The 22985-nt window shown below is 41.7% G+C and overlaps 1 protein-coding gene across 1 annotated transcript in view; it reads right to left on the bottom strand.

The window, feature by feature from the left end:
• LOC128695495 (uncharacterized) overlaps positions 1-22985 on the bottom strand; it is a 458740-nt gene that overhangs the window by 283004 nt on the left and 152751 nt on the right. Inside the window, exon 6 of the mRNA XM_053786204.2 lies at positions 817-1152. Coding sequence (XP_053642179.2) covers positions 817-1152 — 336 coding nt within the window. The remainder of the gene's footprint in view (positions 1-816; positions 1153-22985) is intronic.

Here is a 22985-nt window from a genome sequence, read left to right as displayed (position 1 = left end):
TAAGACCAAGATATATATATATATATATATATATATATATATATATATATATATATATATATATATATATATATATATATATATATATATATATATATATATAAATTATATATATATATATATATATATATATATATATATATATATATATATATATATATATATATATATATATTTAACAAGTCGGCCGTCTCCCACAGAGGCAGGGTGACCCAAAAAAAAGAAAGAAAATCCCCAAAAAGAAAATACTTTCATCATCATTCAACACTTTCACCACACTCGCACATTATCACTGTTTTTGCAGAGGTGCTCAGAATTCAACAGTTTAGAAGCATATACATATAAAGATACACAACATATCCCTCCAAACTGCCAATATCCCAAACCCCTCCTTTAAAGTGCAGGCATTGTACTTCCCATTTCCAGGACTCAAGTCCGACTATATGAAAATAACCGGTTTCCCTGAATCCCTTCACTAAATATTACCCTGCTCACACTCCAACAGATCGTATATATATATATATATATATATATATATATATATATATATATATATATATATATATTTATATATATATATATATATTTATATATATATATATATATATATATATATATATATATATACACACACACGGTCCTGCAAACTTTCACAGCTCCTGACGACGTACGAGAGTACGAAAGACCTAGAGCTAAAGATTTCCATCACATATGTGTTTGTGTGTGTGTATGTACGTATGTATGTGTATGTACGTTTGTAAGTATGTATGAATGTACACATATACATATTGTTAAAAGCTAGATAACAGTACTTACAGTACATCTCAATTGTCACAAGACGTGAGCGGTCTTGGGTAAGATTGGTGTTCCCAGCCACACACTTGAGCTGACGACCGTGGTCCTCCCTCGTCAGCGATGGCAGTAGCAGCTTCGAAGTAACCACTGAGAGTCCCTGCTCTGTTTGGCGGTGGCGGTGCTGGTAGCTGACTTCCGAGTGACCCGAGCTGCCGCTAGTGACGAAGGGGATGCCTTCTACACTGGCGCCTTCATCCTGGAAGTGATATTGTTGCTGCTGCTGGGGTTGTGACCAGGAACTCTCTAGCATTTCTTCCTCTGATCCTGACAGCCACCTCACTACTGGTGTTGGGTAACCTGCATTCAGTAAATGCACACGTAAGCGATGACCAGCATATGAAAGAAGTTGTATAATGATAATGATAATAATATTAATAATGATGATGGTGATAATAATAAAATAATTCTCATAAAAATGTTAAGTTAGTAATAATAATAATAATAGTTATGTAAAAAGTGGTACAATTATGTCTATGCCAGCTACTTTGCTGCATTATGAGAGGAGAAAAGTAGAAAAATATATAAATAAATATTTTCACACGCGCGCGCGCACACATAAACTCTCTCTCTCACACATACACACACACACACACACACACACACACACACACACACACACACACACACACACACACACACACACACACACACACACACACACACACACACACACACAAACAAGCACTAATGATCCTCTCAGTAATGTAATTTACCCGTTACACAAATACTTTGCTCCAATACCCTCGTTATCTTCACAGTACACTGGATTTATTCACCATGAAGCTTATGCGTCTGCCAATATTACAAGTTTATCTGTGTTCTTTTTGCAGAGGATTAGAGTCACTTCATATAAAATCCTTTATGCACGGGGAATAAAACACACACACACACTGACACACACACACACACACACACACACACACACACACACACACACACATACACACACACACACACACACACACGTACACACCCACACATGCACACACACACACTCACACACACACACACACACACACACACACACACACACACACACGCACACACGCAAACACACACACGCACACACACACACACGCACGCACACACGCACACACGCACACACACCACAGAACAGCAGGAGGCCAAGGCAAGAATACGACGAGAGCAATAGAGTGATGGTTGACACAGTGGCTACAGTGGCCAGAAGAGCTCATGCATGCAGGGCAAAGCTCCTGATCATGAGTGACTTTAACCACAAGGAGATCGATTGGGAGAACTTGGACCCGCATGGGGGCCAAGATACATGGAGGGCTAAGATGATGGAGGTGGTACTGGAAAACTTCATGTACCAACACGTAAGGCACACTACAAGAGAGAGAGGAGAGGATGAACCAGTAAGGCTGGACTTAGTATTCACCTTGAGTAGTGCAGATATCGAGGACATCACATATGAAAGACCCCTTGGGGCCAGTGGCCATGTGGTTTTAAGCTTCGAATACACAGTAGAGCTACAAGTGGAGGGAGAAGCAGGAAGGCCAGGACGAATGAAGCCAAACTACAAGAAAGTGGACTATACAGGAATGAGGAACTTCCTGAACGGGGTTCAGTGGGATAGAGAACTGGCAGGGAAGCCAGTTAATGAGATGATGGAATATGTAGCAACAAAATGCAAGGAGGCTGAGGAGAGGTTTGTACCCAAGGGTAACAGGAATAATGAAAAAGCCAGGATGAGCCCATGGTTTACCCAAAGGTGCAGGGAGGCAAAAACCAAGTGTGCTAGGGAATGGAAGAAATATAGAAGGCAAAGGACCCAGGAGAATAAGGAGAGCAGTCGTAGAGCCAGAAACGAATATGCACAGATAAGAAGGGAGCCCAAAGACAATATGAAAATGACATAGCAGCGAAAGCCAAATCTGACCCGAAACTGTTGTACAACCACATCAAGAGGAAAACAACAGTCAAGGACCAGGTAATGAGGCTAAGGAAGGAAGGAGGAGAGACAACAAGAAATGACCGTGAAGTATGTGAGGAACTCAACAAGAGATTCAAAGAAGTGTTCACAGAGGAGACAGAAGGGGCTCCAGAAAGACGGAGAGGTGGGGCACACCACCATGTGCTGGACACAGTGCACACAACCGAGGAAGAAGTGAAGAGGCTTCTGAGTGAGCTAGATACCTCAAAGACAATGGGGCCAGATAACATCTCCCCATGGGTATTGAGAGAGGAAGCAGAGGCGCTATATGTACCCCTAACAACAATATTCAATACATCTATCGAAACAGGGAGATTGCCTGAGGCATGGAAGACAGCAAATGTAGTCCCAATCTTTAAAAAAGGAGACAGATATGAAGCATTAAACTACAGACCAGTGCCACTGACATGTATAGTATGCAAAATCATGGAGAAGATTATCAGAAGAGTGGTTGAACACCTAGAAAGGAGTGATCTCATCAACAGCAGCCAACATGGTTTCAGGGACGGGAAATCCTGTGTCACAAACCTACTGGAGTTCTATGACATGGTGACAGCAGTAAGACAAGAGAGAGAGGGGTGGGTGGATTGCATATTCTTGGACTGCAAGAAGGCGTTTGACACAGTTCCACACAAGAGATTGGTGCAAAAACTGGAGGACCAAGCAGGGATAACATGGAAGGCACTACAATGGATCAGGGAATACTTGTCAGGAAGACAGCAGCGAGTCATGGTACGTGGCGAGGTGTCAGAGTGGGCACCTGTGACCAGCGGGGTCCCACAGGGGTCAGTCCTAGGACCAGTGCTGTTTCTGGTATTTGTGAACGACATGACGGAGGGAATAGACTCTGAGGTGTCCCTGTTTGCAGATGACGTGAAGTTGATGAGAAGAATTCACTCGATCGAAGACCAGGCAGAACTACAAAGGGATCTGGACAGGCTGCAGACCTGGTCCAGCAATTGGCTCCTGGAGTTCAATCCCACCAAGTGGAAAGTCATGAAGATTGGGGAAGGGCAAAGAAGACCGCAGACGGAGGACAATCTAGGGGGCCAGAGACTACAAACCTCACTCAAGGAAAAAGATCTTGGGGTGAGTATAACACCAGGCACATCTCCTGAAGCGCACATCAACCAAATAACTGCTGCAGCATATGGGCGCCTAGCAAACCTCAGAACAGTATTCCGACATCTTAATAAGGAATCGTTCAGGACCCTGTACACCGTGTGCGTTAGGCCCATATTGGAGTATGCGGCACCAGTTTGGAACCCACACCTAGCCAAGCACGTAAAGAAACTAGAGAAAGTGCAAAGGTTTGCAACAAGACTAGTCCCAGAGCTAAGAGGTAAGTCCTACGAGGAGAGGTTAAGGGAAATCAACCTGACGACGCTGGAGGACAGGAGAGATAGGGGGGACACGATAACGACATACAAAATACTGAGAGGAATTGACAAGGTGGACAAAGACAGGATGTTCCAGAGATTGGACACAGTAACAAGGGGACACAGTTGGAAGTTGAAGACACAGATGAATCACAGGGATGTTAGGAAGTATTTCTTCATCCACAGAGTAGTCAGTAAGTGGAATAGTTTGGGAAGCGATGTAGTGGAGGCAGGATCCATACATAGCTTCAAGCAGAGGTATGATAAAGCTCACGGTTCAGGGAGAGTGACCTAGTAGCGATCAGTGAAGAGGCGGGGCCAGGAGCTCGGACTCGACCCCCGCAACCTCAACTAGGTGAGTACAACTAGGTGAGTACACACACACGCACACACACACACACGCACACACGCACGCACACACACACACACACACACACACACACACACACACACACACACACACACACACACACACACAGGCACGCAGCTTTAAACTACCGACTGGTGTCACTGACATGTATGCGAAGTCGTAGAGAAAATTTCACTGGTCTGTATGTTTTTTTTATTGACTCTATGGTATCTTTTTTCGGTATATGTATGGAAAATAGTGATTCATTGTGTCTTTTATTCATCTCTATCACATCAGCTGGTCAAGTTATACGGAAACGTTACTTTCTCTTTTCGTATAACGTAAGTAAATGAGAATGTGGTATATTACCAATTAAAATGCTTACCTAATATCGGCTTAAATGTTAAATCTAATGTATTTTTCTTTATTTTTAGATTATTAATATGTCTAGAGGCTGCATAAATTCACCAGACATCTTTTGCTATGTCTGCGGGCAATTCTCCCCTACAGATTCCCGGAGCGGCATTGTTTCTTTATTGTAGCGATGCTACATGGCTTATTTTGGTACACTCTTGGATACCAGGACAAACCATTTGCACAACAAAAATGTATGCCCTTTGGAGTACCAATGGTATGGCGGGAACAGATGAACCACCATGATGACTGCTATTTTTGTATGACTCAAGTTGCTGGATTCAACAAGAAGACTGAAGATCACATAATATGCCCAAATATTCCTTCAGCAATAAGGCCTGCTCCACACTCTGAAGATATTCCTGTACCTGTGCCACCTGATACATGACAAATTTGATCAGAGTCTGATACCAGTGATTTTAAGAAGATGGAAGAAGACTATGAACCACTAACAAATGACAATCCCAAACCCTTCAACCTAGTTGAGCTCATTGACTTGGTGAAAGACCTTAACTTTCCAAAAGAAAGTGCACAGATACTTGGCTCTAGACTAAAGGAACACAGGCTTCTAGCTCCTGGAACAAATTCGCTTGGTACCATCATCGTGAAGCGGAATTCACTTAGTCCTTTGACAATGAGAAATCTTTAGTTTTCTGTTCAAATATTTCTGGCGTTATTGAACACATGGGAATGTCATACAAAGCAGATGAATGGAGACTCTTCATTCATTCTACTAAAAGAAGTTTAAAGGCTGTACTTCTCTACAATGGCAACACAGCTGCATCTGTGACAACTGGCCATAGTGTCCAAATGTCAGAAACTTACGCAAATATGAAGACTAATATCTGCAATCTAGTATGAGAATCACAATTTTCTCATTTGTGGTGATTTAAAAGTTATTGCTCTCCTACTTGGTCTTCAAGGCGGATACACCAAGTATCCTTGTTTTGTGTGTCTCTGGGATAGTAGGGCAGACAGCCAGCACTATGAACAAAAAGACTGGTCACCAAGAACCAGCTTCTTACCCGGAAATCACAGCGTGAAAACTGAGCCACTAGTCGACCCCATGAAAATTCTGTTGCCACCACTCCACATCAAATTAGGGCTTATGAAAAATTTTGTGAAGGCCTTGAACAAGAATGGAACTGCTTACAAGTACCTGAAGTCAAAGTTTCTTCGTATACGTGAAGGTAAGCTAAAAGCAGGAATCTTTGTTGGCCCTCAGATTCGGGAATTGATGAAGCAAAAGCATTTTGATGGAGCATTAGCAGGTGTCGAGGTGAATGCCTGGTTTTCATTCAAGTAGATTGTCCACAACTTCCTGGGAAACAGGCGCTCCCCCGAATATGAAAAAGTGATCCAAAACTTGATTTCAAGTTTCCAACAACTTGGGTTTAGAATGAGTGTGAAGATGCACTTTTTTAAAATCACATTTCGACTATTTTTCTAACAATTGTGAGGACTACAGTGAGGAACACGGAGAGCGGTTCCATCAGGATATTTGCACCATGGAAACTCGATACCAGGGCAAATGGAATGTCAGCATGATGGCGGATTACTGCTTGTCATTCAAACGTAATGGTCTCGATGCACAGCAAAAGCGAAAATTAAAGCGGTCCTCCTTCCTTTGATTTAATATGTAGGCTAACCATTAGGAGCATTTTTTTTAACAAAATCATTTGATTTGATTCATGTTGATTTGGAATTCATATGTTCTTAAAACTAATGGAATGTGCTTTTCCATGATTACTTGCTAATTTTAATAAATTAACAATTTATTAAAAATTCACATTTTTTATCATTAATTTGTCTGTTATTCAAAATCCTTACGTGTTAGAGCAAAATGGTTTAGATATTTACAATCAGCAGCCCAAGAATATGAAAGATCGCAACCATAAATTAAAATAAAAATTAAAAACATTCCAAATGCAGACCAGTGTTAGCAGTAGAGTGGAGAAACACTTAGAAGGGAATGAGCTTATTCACGACAACCAGCACGGTTTCAGTGAAGGGAAATCCTGTGTCACAAACCTACTAGAGTTCTATGACAAGGTGACGGCAGTAAGGCAAGAGAGAGGGGTGGGTAGACTGCGGTGTTTTTTTTTTTTTTTTTTTTGGACTGTAAGAAGGCTTTTGACACAGATCCACACAAGAGATTAGTGCAAAAACTGGAGAACCAGGCAGGTATAACAGTGAAGGCACTGCAATGGATCAGAGAATACCAGACAGGGAGGCAACAACAAGTCATGGTATGTGACGAGGTGTCAGACTGGGCGCCTGCAGCTAGTGGGGTTCTACATGGATTAGTCCTGGGACCGGTTTTGCAACGCGACTAGTCCCGGAGCAAAGGGGCGTGTCCTACGAGGAAACGTTAAGGGAAATCGACCTGACGACACTGGAGGACAGGAGCGAGAGGGAGGGGGTGGAGAACATGATTACAAATAAAATACTGAGAGGAACTGAAGAGGTGGATAGGAACAGGATGTTCTAGAGATGGGACAGCAACAAGGAGTCACAATTGGAAGTTGAAGACTCAGACGAATCACAGGAATGTTAGGAAGTATTTGCTCAGTCACAGAGTTGTCAGAAAATGGAATAGTGTGGAAGGTGTTGTACTGGAGGCAGGATCCACACATAGCTTAAAGAAGTTGTACGGCAAATCTTATGGAACAGGGAGAGAGTAGACCTAGTAGCGACCAACGAAGAGGCGGGACCAGGAGCTGTGACTTAACCCCTACAATCACAATTAGGTGAGTACACACTCTCTCACACACACACACACACACACACATACACACACATACACACACACTGGAGGAGAGGAGAGTTAGGGGAGACATAAAAACGACATTCAAAATACTGCGAGGAATTGATAAGGTGAACAGAGACAGGATATTCCAGAGATTGGTCACAGAAACAAGGGGTCACAGAGAAGTGGAAGTGATATAAGGAGGGTGGAGTATATGGAGAGTAAAAGAGGGGTAAAGAGAGTGGTGAGAGTGCAAAAGGAAAACAATTGATAGGGTGGGTGAGGCGCCGTCAACAAATTTTCCTGAGAATAAGAAAAATTTTGAAGTGAGATAAATAGATTAAGAAAACCTAGAGCACGAACATATTTGACAGTTAAAAACATAATAGGGGAGTTAGTAGAAGGGAAGTTGGAGGTATTGAGAAGATGGCGGGAATATTTCGAGGAACTGTTAAATGTTGATGAGGAGAGGGAGGCAGTAATTTGACGCATTGGCATGAGGCAGTAGGTAGAATGAAAGGGGGTAAAGCACCAGGAACTGATGAGATCATGACAGAAATATTAAAAGTAGGAAGGGGAGGAGGATATAGTTTTGGAGAGGTTAGTACTTTTTATTTAATAAATGGATGAAAGAGGGGAAGGTACCAAGCTATTGGCAGAGACGTGTATAATTCTTTTATAGTAGGGAAAAGGGGACAAAAGAGATTGTAAAAATTATAGGGGAAAAGTTTACTGAGTATAGCAGTTAACGTGTATTGTAGGGTTATTATTGAAAGAATTAGAGGTAAAACAGAGAGCAGGATTTCAGATGAACAAGGAGGCTTTAGAATGAGTAGGGAATGTGTAGATCAGGCGTTTACATTGAATCATATAAGTGAGCAATATTTAGATAAAGATAAGGATGTTTCCACTGCATTTATGGATTTAGAAGTGGCATATGACAGGGTGGATGGGGGAGCAGTGTCGTGCCGAATAGGCAGAACTTGCGATCTTGGCTTAAACAGCAACGCTCATCTTGCCATATAGGACAAGTGAAAATTTGTGTATGCAATAATTTCGCCAAAATCATTCTGAACCTAACGAAAAAAATATATTTCACTGTGTTTGTTTAGTATTAAATTATTGTAAACAAATCTAAAATATATTTAGTTGGGTTAGGCTAAAACAAATTGCGCTTGTTGTAATAAGGTTAGGTAAGTTTTCTAGGTTCCTTTTGGTGCAAAATTATAAATTTTTACATCATCATCAATGAAAAAAATATATCTTTAAACGTATAAGAGAAAATTTTAGAACGGACTTAATTTTAAAGGAGTTCTTGCTAATTGACCAGTTTTACATATTAGGCACGACATAAATAAATATATATATATATATATATATATATATATATATATATATATATATATATATATATAGATATATATATAGATATGTAGATGGGATACAAGGAGAATAGAAGCATCAGGGAAGAGAGAGGTGAAGGTTTATAAACTAAAAGAGGAGGCAGTTAGGGTAAGATATAAACAGCTATTGGAGGATAGATGGGCTAATGAGAGCATAGGCAATGGGGTCGAAGAGGTATGGGGTAGGTTTAAAAATGTAGTGTTAGAGTGTTCAGCAGAAGTTTGTGGTTACAGGAAAGTGGGTGCAGGAGGGAAGAGGAGCGATTGGTGGAATGATGATGTAAAGAGAGTAGTAAGGGAGAAAAAGTTAGCATATGAGAAGTTTTTACAAAGTAGAAGTGATGCAAGGAGGGAAGAGTATATGGAGAAAAAGAGAGAAGTTAAGAGAGTGGTGAAGCAATGTAAAAAGAGAGCAAATGAGAGAGTGGGTGAGATGTTATCAACAAATTTTGTTGAAAATAAGAAAAAGTTTTGGAGTGAGATTAACAAGTTAAGAAAGCCTAGAGAACAAATGGATTTGTCAGTTAAAAATAGGAGAGGAGAGTTATTAAATGGAGAGTTAGAGGTATTGGGAAGATGGAAGGAATATTTTGAGGAATTGTTAAATGTTGATGAAGATAGGGAAGCTGTGATTTCGTGTATAGGGCAAGGAGGAATAACATCTTGTAGGAGTGAGGAAGAGCCAGTTGTGAGTGTGGGGGAAGTTCGTGAGGCAGTAGGTAAAATGAAAGGGGGTAAGGCAGCCGGGATTGATGGGATAAAGATAGAAATGTTAAAAGCAGGTGGGGATATAGTTTTGGAGTGGTTGGTGCAATTATTTAATAAATGTATGGAAGAGGGTAAGGTACCTAGGGATTGGCAGAGAGCATGCATAGTTCCTTTGTATAAAGGCAAAGGGGATAAAAGAGAGTGCAAAAATTATAGGGGGATAAGTCTGTTGAGTGTACCTGGTAAAGTGTATGGTAGAGTTATAATTGAAAGAATTAAGAGTAAGACGGAGAATAGGATAGCAGATGAACAAGGAGGCTTTAGGAAAGGTAGGGGGTGTGTGGACCAGGTGTTTACAGTGAAACATATAAGTGAACAGTATTTAGATAAGGCTAAAGAGGTCTTTGTGGCATTTATGGATTTGGAAAAGGCGTATGACAGGGTGGATAGGGGGGCAATGTGGCAGATGTTGCAAGTGTATGGTGTAGGAGGTAGGTTACTGAAAGCAGTGAAGAGTTTTTACGAGGATAGTGTGGCTCAAGTTAGAGTATGTAGGAAAGAGGGAAATTTTTTCCCAGTAAAAGTAGGCCTTAGACAAGGATGTGTGATGTCACCGTGGTTGTTTAATATATTTATAGATGGGGTTGTAAGAGAAGTAAATGCGAGGGTCTTGGCAAGAGGCGTGGAGTTAAAAGATAAAGAATCACACACAAAGTGGGAGTTGTCACAGCTGCTCTTTGCTGATGACACTGTGCTCTTGGGAGATTCTGAAGAGAAGTTGCAGAGATTGGTGGATGAATTTGGTAGGGTGTGCAAAAGAAGAAAATTAAAGGTGAATACAGGAAAGAGTAAGGTTATGAGGATAACAAAAAGATTAGGTGATGAAAGATTGAATATCAGATTGGAGGGAGAGAGTATGGAGGAGGTGAACGTATTCAGATATTTGGGAGTGGACGTGTCAGCGGATGGGTCTATGAAAGATGAGGTGAATCATAGAATTGATGAGGGAAAAAGAGTGAGTGGTGCACTTAGGAGTCTGTGGAGACAGAGAACTTTGTCCTTGGAGGCAAAGAGGGGAATGTATGAGAGTATAGTTTTACCAACGCTCTTATATGGGTGTGAAGCGTGGGTGATGAATGTTGCAGCGAGGAGAAGGCTGGAGGCAGTGGAGATGTCATGTCTGAGGGCAATGTGTGGTGTGAATATAATGCAGAGAATTCGTAGTTTGGAAGTTAGGAGGAGGTGCGGGATTACCAAAACTGTTGTCCAGAGGGCTGAGGAAGGGTTGTTGAGGTGGTTCGGACATGTAGAGAGAATGGAGCGAAATAGAATGACTTCAAGAGTGTATCAGTCTGTAGTGGAAGGAAGGCGGGGTAGGGGTCGGCCTAGGAAGGGTTGGAGGGAGGGGGTAAAGGAGGTTTTGTGTGCGAGGGGCTTGGACTTCCAGCAGGCATGCGTGAGCGTGTTTGATAGGAGTGAATGGAGACAAATGGTTTTTAATACTTGACGTGCTGTTGGAGTGTGAGCAAAGTAACATTTATGAAGGGATTCAGGGAAACCGGCAGGCCGGACTTGAGTCCTGGAGATGGGAAGTACAGTGCCTGCACTCTGAAGGAGGGGTGTTAATGTTGCAGTTTAAAAACTGTAGTGTAAAGCACCCTTCTGGCAAGACAGTGATGGAGTGAATGATGGTGAAAGTTTTTCTTTTTCGGGCCACCCTGCCTTGGTGGGAATCGGCCGGTGTGATAATAAAAAAAAAATAAAAAAAATATATATATATATATATATATATATATATATATATATATATATATATATATATATATATATATATATTACACCGGTCCAAAAGAATAAAGTTGTAAAATTGTTTGCTCGACAAGTTTTATTTTACTACACTGTTCCTAAGTAACTTACAGACCAATGTTCAGGAAATTTCATTCAATTTTAGGGGTCGTACAAAGAGGCGTCTCTCACCGACAGAAGAGAAACTGAAGAAATTTTAATCTATGTTCCTCTTTCGCATAGCATAGCTCCAATTTTCCCTGAAAGCAGAATGACTGAATCAATAACCAGATTTTAGCGCTTTGTTGAGCGCGATACGAGCGAGCGATTATATGTGCATTAAAGAGGAGGTACAACTTGATTTAAATAAAGCAACGTGTTTGTCATGAATTCTTGGGTGAGAAATCGTCGGTTCTGATCGACCTTCACCAACCACTGGACTATGTATTCAACTGAAAAATCACTGAAAATGGGTAATTTCCCCAGCTGATTTCTCCCACTAAAAATTAAAAAAAAAAAAAGTTGATGTAAATTCTTAATCGTATTCTCCCATCTTTTCTCTTTCGAAATAAGTAAAGAAAACATAGTGTCTCAATAGAAAATCTCACGCAATTCGCTTCTCAAGTTGAACATCGAAATTTGGCTAAACATCCCACTGAAATACCATGGTTTTCTGGGGTTTCCCATGGAATTTCAGCGAAACAAACGTTTCATAACATAATTTATTTCAGAAGACTATCAGATTCAAAAGGAATTAGGTCTCTGTCTTATACAGGAAAAAGTTAGTAGCCTCTCGAAAGCATCTGGTCGTGTTGGGTCGGGTCGAGTTGTGTCAGGTCGCTCATTTGTCTCACTATCTGCCAGTAAGACGTTGCTCCGCTCTCTGCGCTTGCTCGCTCGTAATGTTTCCTGGTGCCTACTTGAACGACGATATGAGGTGGGAATTCAATCTTTCCCTCTAAAATTCAGCAGTCACCCTCTTTCATTAGTCTCTCCTTGGTCGGAGCAGGGAAGCGGCGATTGTGATCCGCCACGAGGTGAAGAATGTACTGTTTCTGCTCCTCGTCCTTGGCCAGCGACGCTTTAAAGGTCCGAACGAGGGAAATAGCTCATTCTGCTGCGTCGTTCACGACCTTCAAAGAGCCCGCAGACTTCTTCATTTCCAGGAATGTTGTGTTCGTATCCCACGTTTCAGGGTCTTCATTCAAGAAGAAAGATTTTTCCTTTCCCTTCCTCTGCTCAGCAATGATGCTAAACATCTTCAGCGTCCTCTTATTCACGAACTCCTCCAGTCCGACTCCGATCTCTGGGACACCTTGCAAGCGACGGGGGTACCCTGGTTTCTTTTCCCGCTCGAGGTTGGTTACTATCTTGCGCTTTGTAGTGTGGTCCACTTTCTCGTCGAAGAACGCCAATCCAACCAGGTGCTCCGCCAGATACCAGAGATGGCATGCGAAGGTGATGGCAGCAGCATTCGCGATCTCTTTGTCCAGATATGCTTGAAGGGTTTTGAGGAAGTCCAAGTCATTGCGAGGGGTTTGCACGCCACGCCACACGGAGCCTTGTTCCAGAACCGGACGTAAATCAAGGCAATGAAAAGTGAGAGTGATCCAACGGCACACGATTCCTTGGCAGTGAGATTAAACTGGTTCTGGAAGTGGAAGACCTTCAGGACGTACAATCCCTTCCCCATCCACCGCACATGATGTGTCGGGCCTGGGGGCCGAAACTTGGCCCGCTTTTCACCTCCACCCAAGAAGAGGAGGTTCAGGCTAAGAAACTCGGCGTAGTCTGTTCGCACTTGCTGCTCCTTCATAGCCTGCTTGATGTAGGAAACCATGACCTTGTGCAGCTCTTCCAATCTGTGTTCGCAGAACATCTCGCCCGGGCACCAACGCATACCTCTTGGTTGACGTTGGGCCACTCCAACTGAAACCTCTTGAAGAGTCCAGTTTCCTCTCCTCCCATCGGCCCGAAGACTACCTTGAAAACACTGGAGAGGACAATCTCCAAGACATGATGATGGCAAGTTGTCCACACGAGTTTCCTCCCAAGCCCTTCTTCGATCAGCATACAGGCTTTGCGGTAGAGACCCGTGTTCGAGGCGGTCGTATCAAAGACCAGGCCTTGAATATGAGACTGGACTGACGAACCATCAAGAGCCGCATGCATGCCTCCGCCTGTGCCTCTTTCATTCCCCTTTCGGTCTTCGGTACAGCCCACAACGTCTCAAAACCGCCCGGACCAGTAACGAGCACAGGTACACGGTCCACCCTACCCCTATCCCCAGTGTAGTCTGGGAGAAGCTCCGGGACGTTGACTCGATCGAGGGCCGACGCGACAGCAGAAGAGGCTAAGTTCTACGGTCGCTTGGGAGGAGCCGTAAGTGCTGTCGAGCACTTACGGTTCAAAAATGCATGTTACTTTTAAAACATCAAGGGAAGTGAGCTACACAATGTAAGTTTTATTCCACTATATGCGCCAATATTTGGACCATTTCATGCATATTTAAAGGTTGCGCAAAACTTCATCTTTTGGTTTCTCTCTACCACAGATAATATGTATATATATATATATATATATATATATATATATATATATATATATATATATATATATATATATATATATATATATATATATATATATATATATATATATATATATATATATATATATATATATATATACAAACATAAATTCATCCGACTCGTGAAAATTAATTAACGACAGAATAGTTTGCTAATGAATCCATCACGTGGCTTCAAGGATTTATACAGAGCAACTATCACCGGCCCATGTGACAGATAAACTTGTGACATGGCCGGTGCATAAGCATTGTACATTTTGAGGCAAATATTAGACAATGACGCAAATTTAACGGTAGAGAAATAAGCTTAACAACTGAAATTATTTATATTCACTATGAATGTTGCCTTGACGCCAGTCATAGGAAGATCCTTCAGAATAGGACACAAAAACATATTTATTCTATACTGTTTACTAGTGCTTCTCCCTCTACAAAATGCATACTGTTCCGGCCACCATGTAGTCAGACACAAGTATGCAGAATCAGTATTTATTTAGACAATATTTATCTCTAATTTAAGTTTATTCATGTTCCATTTAATATGAAGCGTGTGTGTCCCCCATACCGCTAAGTACTGCTCTCTCTCCAACCAGTTCCGGTCACAGTACTCAGGAAAACACGTTGATAAGTAAATATCAGATCCAGCAAGTAACCACTTACTTGACCCTTAAGACTATGCAAGGAACTTTAAGAAACTCAACTACTTCCGTACATATTTAATTTAGTTCCTTACAGGTAGCGCTAATCCTGTGCAGGTCATTTAGCGTAAGGTGTCATGAGGCTCGCTCCTCCGTTAGCTTAGCGTGAGACACACAAGTTTATATCTCCCTTTCGTGATCAGTCTGAGAAAAAAGTTCTGAGGAAAAACAGTTTTGATACTAACAAACATTTTTATCTCTAGCGCTGCCGCACGACTCTCGCTTTAATGACTACAAAATAACTTTTTAAATAATTCTTAAGGACTTGCGAAATTATTTTTAAACACTCCTGAAACAACTCTTAAGTCTGAGATATACTATCAGCAGCGTCAGCGGAGAACGGTAACATTAACATATTTACAATTATAATTCACACTCTTTTTTAACATAAACTCATTCCTCTTTGACATATTGTTCACACCTTATTTACTGGTTCATACCTTCTTTATATCTTGGTCACACAATCACGGTGCTTGCCTTACATCTTGTTAAAAAAATTCACACAGAGATTGTTCTTGTTCACACACTCATTCACTGTTCACATTTTGTTCACAATCTCACCCCTTGTTTACATGGTCACACATTATGTTCTTCACAGTCCTATACCTGCTACTGTTTGTGAATCATTTGTATTCATTTTCTAAACCTATATGATATTGAGTATTCCTTTTCATGCCCCCGAGCATCGTTCCATTAAGCTCAGACTTCAAGGGTAAAGGATCTAAATGTATTTAGGTCGCTGGCTAACCGAGAAAGGAATCCCCATATTATATAACCCCAGCCACTGTACCTGAATGCACATAATATGAATACTGTAGAGTGCGAATATCTGAATATCTGAAACGATAGCAAAGGAGACACCAACCCCAAAACTAATTTAAACCTTCCGCTAAGAAACATCAAATTTAATGGGAAGTTTAAGAGGCATTCTCTTGTTATCTCTGAGAGACCAATATCCTATAATATACCAGCACATTTGTTTTGAGATGCTTAGAATTTGCGTTATCAATTTAGCAGGGTTGAAGGGTTGAAACTAATCGAATAAGTCACTGAGAAATTATTACAAGAAAACCAGTATATTAATTTTCTCAATTTCTTTCATAAAAAAAGGCAAATTGCGATCTACACGGCCAAAATCAATCCATACCTTTCTTTAAGTAACAGTGACTAGCGTTTAAGGTTTAAGTAAGATAATAAGTAAGTATCTTAGTAAGTACCTAAGTGGGTAAATAAGTAAATACGTAATTTCATAATTAAGTAAGTAAGAGGTAATTCAATAAGAACGTACATGACATGTAATTATTTAAAATCGTCATGAGATCACACATGTTATATAGGCTTAAAAAATGACTATGCAGATATATATAGCCTAGGATAAACCAGTGAAGTCAGACACTGGGACTTATTTCTGATCAGAAAATCAGTTACCGTACTTCATGAAAACTATTCTGTTAACTAAGTTGGCACATTAAAACTTACAGAACCTAAAATCAAAGCGAGGCTTCCAATATGGAAAAACATCAGCAATGAAAGTTTGAAGATGGCGAGAGAATTCATTTTCCGGTACAGAATCTAAACAAATTTGCGCCTACCAAGCCTAAATATAAAAATGCTATTTTCGAGTTTAAGCTGAATGAGAGACATTAAGAGTTGATCCAAGCAATGGGAGTATAAGTCCCGTTCCTTTGATCATGGCTCCCTCACCAGCATCAGTTATTCGGCTCAAAATAATAGTATACAATTTCGAGATTAAAAGTTACAAAATGGTACTTAGACACTCCATTAACAATATAAAACTTCTTTGGAGGCTAACCAGAAAAGACCATCTTCTACAGTTAATGCATGGAAACCAATATTAGAAAGGGTCAATAAATTTGACACTCCCACTTGCAACTTGCTCCATGGACCGTTCACTGGTTTTTAGCTCACTAGGTTTAAAAATTTGAAGCCGATCGGGTAGGGAGCTCTGAAGTTATAAACGAGAGCCTTGAACTAAGTACAACACAAGAAGACTGTACCCAGCGATGTGACCGGCTTCGGGATAACCTCGTACGAAAATATAATATTTAAGGGCTCCCTAAGCTCGTAAAAAGTAATGACACTATAAAAAAATTAATACTTCTCTATTTTTTGTTCTCTTCTTTTTAAAATTCTTGTCAATTTTAAAAGAAGAAATATTTGATTTTGTGTTTTAAAGAAGTCCAGTTTCATATATTTTTTATATATAATTAGTAAACTGGCACTTAATCCATCCTAAATTTAATACAAAAATATGTCCCGTTATGATTCACCAGCAATCAGAGTTTGAACTCGATCACAAGAGGCAGTTTCTATTTATTACAAGGAAACCAATTTACTTAACAACACTGACAAGCTAAAATTTACACAGTTCAGAGTATAAGCCAAGTTTCCTTGTAACAAAGACCACCACTACTGAAATTTTGAAGTACATTAGACATGGCATTCTTCGGTAATTGCTCAGGATTCAACGGCTCAAATTTGTTTTAACATTTTCATTAAAATTTTCCATTGGCATCTACTCATTCTGAACTTATACGACGTCATTCATTGCATGAGCTGCATCAACCTTAACATTTTGAAGGCGATTAGAAGAGGAGTTCTTTAGTTATTGACGAGTGGGAATCATTATCACTATTTTGTAAACTTAGCCAATTAGGATGTACGCAACAGAGCAACAACGCAAACTTTTCTGTCTGGAAAACACACCGGGACTCTAAATTTGAAGGCGATCCAGTGAAGCATTCTCCAGATATCGCAGGGATTTCAGCTATTTCAAGTTCTTAAAACTAATAATGTATATTAACAAAGTTGCCCTCATACAAACTGAACTTATTCTGTGTTATCCTGTTCATAAGATACATCATATATTAAATACAGAAGCCTTTCAGAAGAGGAAGACTCAAATATATATAACATGATATAATGGGAATAAATATTTCACACAATTTTACACATAAAATTAGCAGCTATATACCTACACACGTCAGTTTCATTGTCCCTTGTCGCTGAAGTAAGAGGTTCCTCTTCTTGAACGTTGAAAAACCACATAGCAAAGTTTGAAAGCTTTCGGACCAATTCTAGTGGTCTCCTAGTGGGTTCTATAACTTTGGCCGAAGGGCACCAGCACATGCCAATTGTTGCATGAATCTTCCTCAATAGTTACTGTACATCAGTGTTCAAAATTTGAAGCCGATCACATTAGGCCTTCTGGTGTTCTGAACGAAATGTAATCGCAATTTTGGAATAAGGAAAGAGGAATAAAAATCAGGCAACCACTTAAAGGTCCCCCTTCAGGGATACCTAATTACTGTAGAAAATATCATAGCCTATGACACCTTAGCACTCTTATCAGACTTACTCTGGGGGTAAGTCAGGTAAGAGTAGGGTCACATCAGAAAACCTTTGTACTCTGAACTATGTTATTGTGGGCCACATCAATAAACATTTGAACTCTGAACTAGGTCACTGTGAGTCACGCCATAACACCTCTGGACTCTGAACTGAGTCGCTGATGATTATATCACAACACTTCTGCACTGTGATCACTTTCTGTAGTGGTCCACATAGAGAGCCAATATTTTGAGAATGCCTCTTCCAATCAACCTCAAAGGTTTTCTGTGATGAAGAGGTTTCTTCTCAACTTGCACAGTTATGTTGAGGGAGAGAGAGCAACAGCTAAAAGCTCCACTGTTTCTCTACCTAGCAGTAGATTAGGTTACATAAGATTTGCTAGGAAACAGGACAAGTGTTTCCTGACGCGGGTATTAGTTATATGACGACCCGCCACTGGAGCTTTTGGTCATCTGACCGAGGCCTTCAGCTGGCTTAGAAGTCCACCCCTTTAAAATTTGGTTATGATTATAACCATACCCAGCAGTGTTTGTAGAGGGTAAGACTTGTTCTCGAGTTACTTAATTACTTGAATAATTTTGTACTATAGTCAGATAACTTCCTAATCAGACTTATTGAAACTGTGATCATCATAACAACATAAATACTCTGGAATGTTTACATCATCTAACAGAGACATACATGGTACTATTTTTGTGCAGACTACTGTTTCAGTGTTATCTGGAGAACATTGTGCAAATAGTATACAGAAAACAGCGTGCAAACGTTACAGAAAACAGCACGCAAACGTTATACAGGGAACAGCTTTCAAACTTTAAACAGGGAACAGCGTGCAAACGTTATACAGGGAACAAGGTACAAATGTTATACAGGGAACAAGGTACAAACGTTATACGGGGAACAAGGTACTGACGTTATACAGGGAACAAGGTACAAACGTTATACAGGGAACAAGGTACAAATGTTATAGAAGGAGCAACGTGCAAACGTCACACAGAGAACGACGTACGAGTAACATCTCTTATTTACAGAGGCACCAACTCCCACAATATCCGACGCACAACACAATTCCTCAGTGTATATTCCGTTTACCTTCTCTGTGCTAATACATTTAGGAATTCACAGTAACAAGAATCAAACCGCTGCACAGATAAATAGTATTAATCTAACTTTTTCTGTCGGATAAAATTTGTGTCAGATAAGAGATGTGTCGGATAAAATTTGTGTCAGGAAACAGATGTGTCGGATAATATTTGTGTGGGATAACATTCACTGGAGTGGCAGTTCCGAGCGCCATTCAATATTGCACCGCTGTTGTTGCATTCAATGCTGGGCTGCACCCGGGTCGCTGATGTCTCCTTTGATGATTTAGCTTAGATGTGAAGTCCCTTTTGTGTGACAAGTTATTTATTTTGTCGTGTTAGAGAAAAAGTTCGTAATGTCTGCCTCTCTCTCTCTCTCTCTCTCTCTCTCTCTCTCTCTCTCTCTCTCTCTCTCTCTCTCTCTCTCTCTCTTTCGGATTTTTTGCACTTAGTGGTCTTACACGAGTTATGAGTTTGGTGTAGAGTTTCTGCATTTATTTGTTTAAAAGGGAAAAGCTGCAACCCTACCTCAACTCATTTAACAGCCTCTACCTAGCAACAACTTTAATAATAATAATAATAATAATAATAATAATAATAATAATAATAATAATAATAATAATAATAACAATAATAATAAATGATTATTATTAGCAACGATAAAAACTGAGAATAAAATGAAGCTGTACTCAGCTTTAGACCACACCTTACATTCTATCATTCACTTCTCTCTCTCTCTCTCTCTCTCTCTCTCTCTCTCTCTCTCTCTCTCTCTCTCTCTCTCTCTCTCTCTCTCTCTCTCTCTCTCTCTCTCTCCCTCCCTCCCTCTCATTCCATTAATGTTCAGAATTAGGATTTTTAATATATGTTCCCATATATATTAAAATTTGTTGTAAATAAAGGAGTAAATTCAGCTTGGTTTGGTACAAAAGTTAGGCCAACACTACACGATGAGTGAATGATTTCAGTAGCCCTTAATGTCAACTGGAATTGTTCACTGGGAAATCCATAATTTAATACAATAGCACAATTGTCTTGGCTCCAAGACGAATGACAACATTGTTCGTTTCCCTGGACTACGACATAATATATTCGTATGTAACATTATTCAATTACAAATTTGCTCAAACTCTGATACTGAAAAAGAATGTTATGATGATTTCCACCTATGGAGAAGCAAATTTTGATAATATTTAGGTATAAATAACCATTACGAATACTGGTAGCAAATCAAAGCTTGTTGCAGTTGGCCGTAACCAAAGTCAGCAATATTGCGAGCAACCTGGCAAGGTAAGGGCAAAGTAAACACGGAAGGGGTAGGTTTTTCTTTACCTTTATATTCTTTCAATATTATGTGCAATATTGATATCATTAAATCATCAAGTTATCAGTATAATGCAAGACAAAGCAAAGAGCCACTCAAAGCAGGAGTAGCAGCCTCGACCAGAGTAAGCGAGAGTCTTCCACTTGGCCAAGTAGGCAGGTGTGACGTCACCTTGGCTGAGGAACCTTCTCCCACCTGATTGGTGGATTGAACTGGACAGCTAATAAAGCAGCGGGGCCCTACAACTGCTATACTCCGAATTGTCAGTTTGCTGGTGGAAAGGTCATGTCAGTGTGAGATGAGCGTCAAATAAACTGTAAAATACTCAAAACTCGCCACAATAAATCTTGTTTACATCCAAGATTTATGAGAAAAATATAGAGAAAATTCCTAAAAAATACACAAATCATTTTCAAAATTTCATCAAGAGATGAAAATAATAATGTTTGATTTAGATCAAAATGTTACTGCGGGTTAGATGGAACTAAAGTGAGAGAAGGACGAGGCAGGTGACCTGACACTCCGGGTGGCACTCTCGCAGATGACCTGACACTCCTGGTGGCACTCTCGCAGGTGACCTGACACTCCGGGTGGCACTCTCGCAGGTGACCTGACACTCCTGGTGACACTCTCGCAGGTGACCTGACACTACTGGTGGCACTCTCGCAGGTGACCTGACACTCCTGGTGGCACTCTCGCAGGTGACCTGACACTCCGGGTGGCACTCTCGCAGGTGACCTGACACTCCTGGTGACACTCTCGCAGGTGACCTGACACTACTGGTGGCACTCTCAGGTGACCTGACACTCCGGGTGGCACTCTCAGGTGACCTGACACTACTGGTGACACTCTCGCAGGTGACCTGACACTACTGGTGACACTCTCGCAGGTGACCTGACACTCCGGGTGGCACTCTCGCAGGTGACCTGACACTCCTGGTGGCACTCTCGCAGGTGACCTGACACTACTGGTGGCACTCTCGCAGGTGACCTGACACTCCGGGTGGCACTCTCGCAGGTGACCTGACACTCCTGGTGACACTCTCAGGTGACCTGACACTCCTGGTGACACTCTCAGGTGACCTGACACTCCTGGTGACACTCTCAGGTGACCTGACACTCCTGGTGACACTCTCAGGTGACCTGACACTCCTGGTGACACTCTCAGGTGACCTGACACTCCTGGTGACACTCTCAGGTGACCTGACACTCCTGGTGACACTCTCAGGTGACCTGACACTCCTGGTGGCACTCTCGCAGGTGACCTGACACTCCTGGTGACACTCTCAGGTGACCTGACACTCCTGGTGGCACTCTCGCAGGTGACCTGACTCTCCTGGTGACACTCTCGCAGGTGACCTGACACTACTGGTGGCACTCTCGCAGGTGACCTGACACTCCTGGTGACACTCTCGCAGGTGACCTGACACTACTGGTGACACTCTCGCAAGTGACCTGACACTACTGGTGACACTCTCGCAGGTGACCTGACACTCCTGGTGGCACTCTCGCAGGTGACCTGACACTACTGGTGACACTCTCGCAGGTGACCTGACACTACTGGTGACACTCTCGCAGGTGACCTGACACTCCTGGTGGCACTCTCGCAGGTGACCTGACACTCCTGGTGGCACTCTCGCAGGTGACCTGACACTACTGGTGACACTCTCGCAGGTGACCTGACACTCCTGGTGGCACTCTCGCAGGTGACCTGACACTCCTAGTGGCACTCTCGCAGGTGACCTGACACTACTGGTGACACTCTCGCAGGTGACCTGACACTCCTGGTGGCACTCTCGCAGGTGACCTGACACTCCTGGTGGCACTCTCGCAGGTGACCTGACACTCCTGGTGACACTCTCGCAGGTGACCTGACACTCCTGGTGGCACTCTCGCAGGTGACCTGACACTCCTGGTGACACTCTCGCAGATGACCTGACACTCCTGGTGACACTCTCGCAGGTGACCTGACACTCCTGGTGGCACTCTCGCAGGTGACCTGACACTCCTGGTGACACTCTCGCAGGTGACCTGACACTCCTGGTGACACTCTCGCAGGTTACCTGACACTACTGGTGACACTCTCGCAGGTGATCTGACACTCCTGGTGACACTCTCGCAGGTGACCTGACACTACTGGTGACACTCTCGCAGGTGACCTGGCACTCATGGTGACACTCTCGCAGGTGACCTGACACTACTGGTGACACTCTCGCAGGTGACCTGACACTCCTGGTGACACTCTCGCAGGTGAGCTGACACTACTGGTGACACTCTCGCAGGTGACCTGACACTCATGGTGACACTCTCGCAGGTGACCTGAC

Source organism: Cherax quadricarinatus, chromosome 2 (assembly GCF_038502225.1).
Source record: "Cherax quadricarinatus isolate ZL_2023a chromosome 2, ASM3850222v1, whole genome shotgun sequence".
NCBI lineage: Eukaryota > Metazoa > Arthropoda > Malacostraca > Decapoda > Parastacidae > Cherax > Cherax quadricarinatus.
Note: the sequence above shows the minus strand (reverse complement) of the source record. Positions and strands in the feature narration are given on the sequence as shown.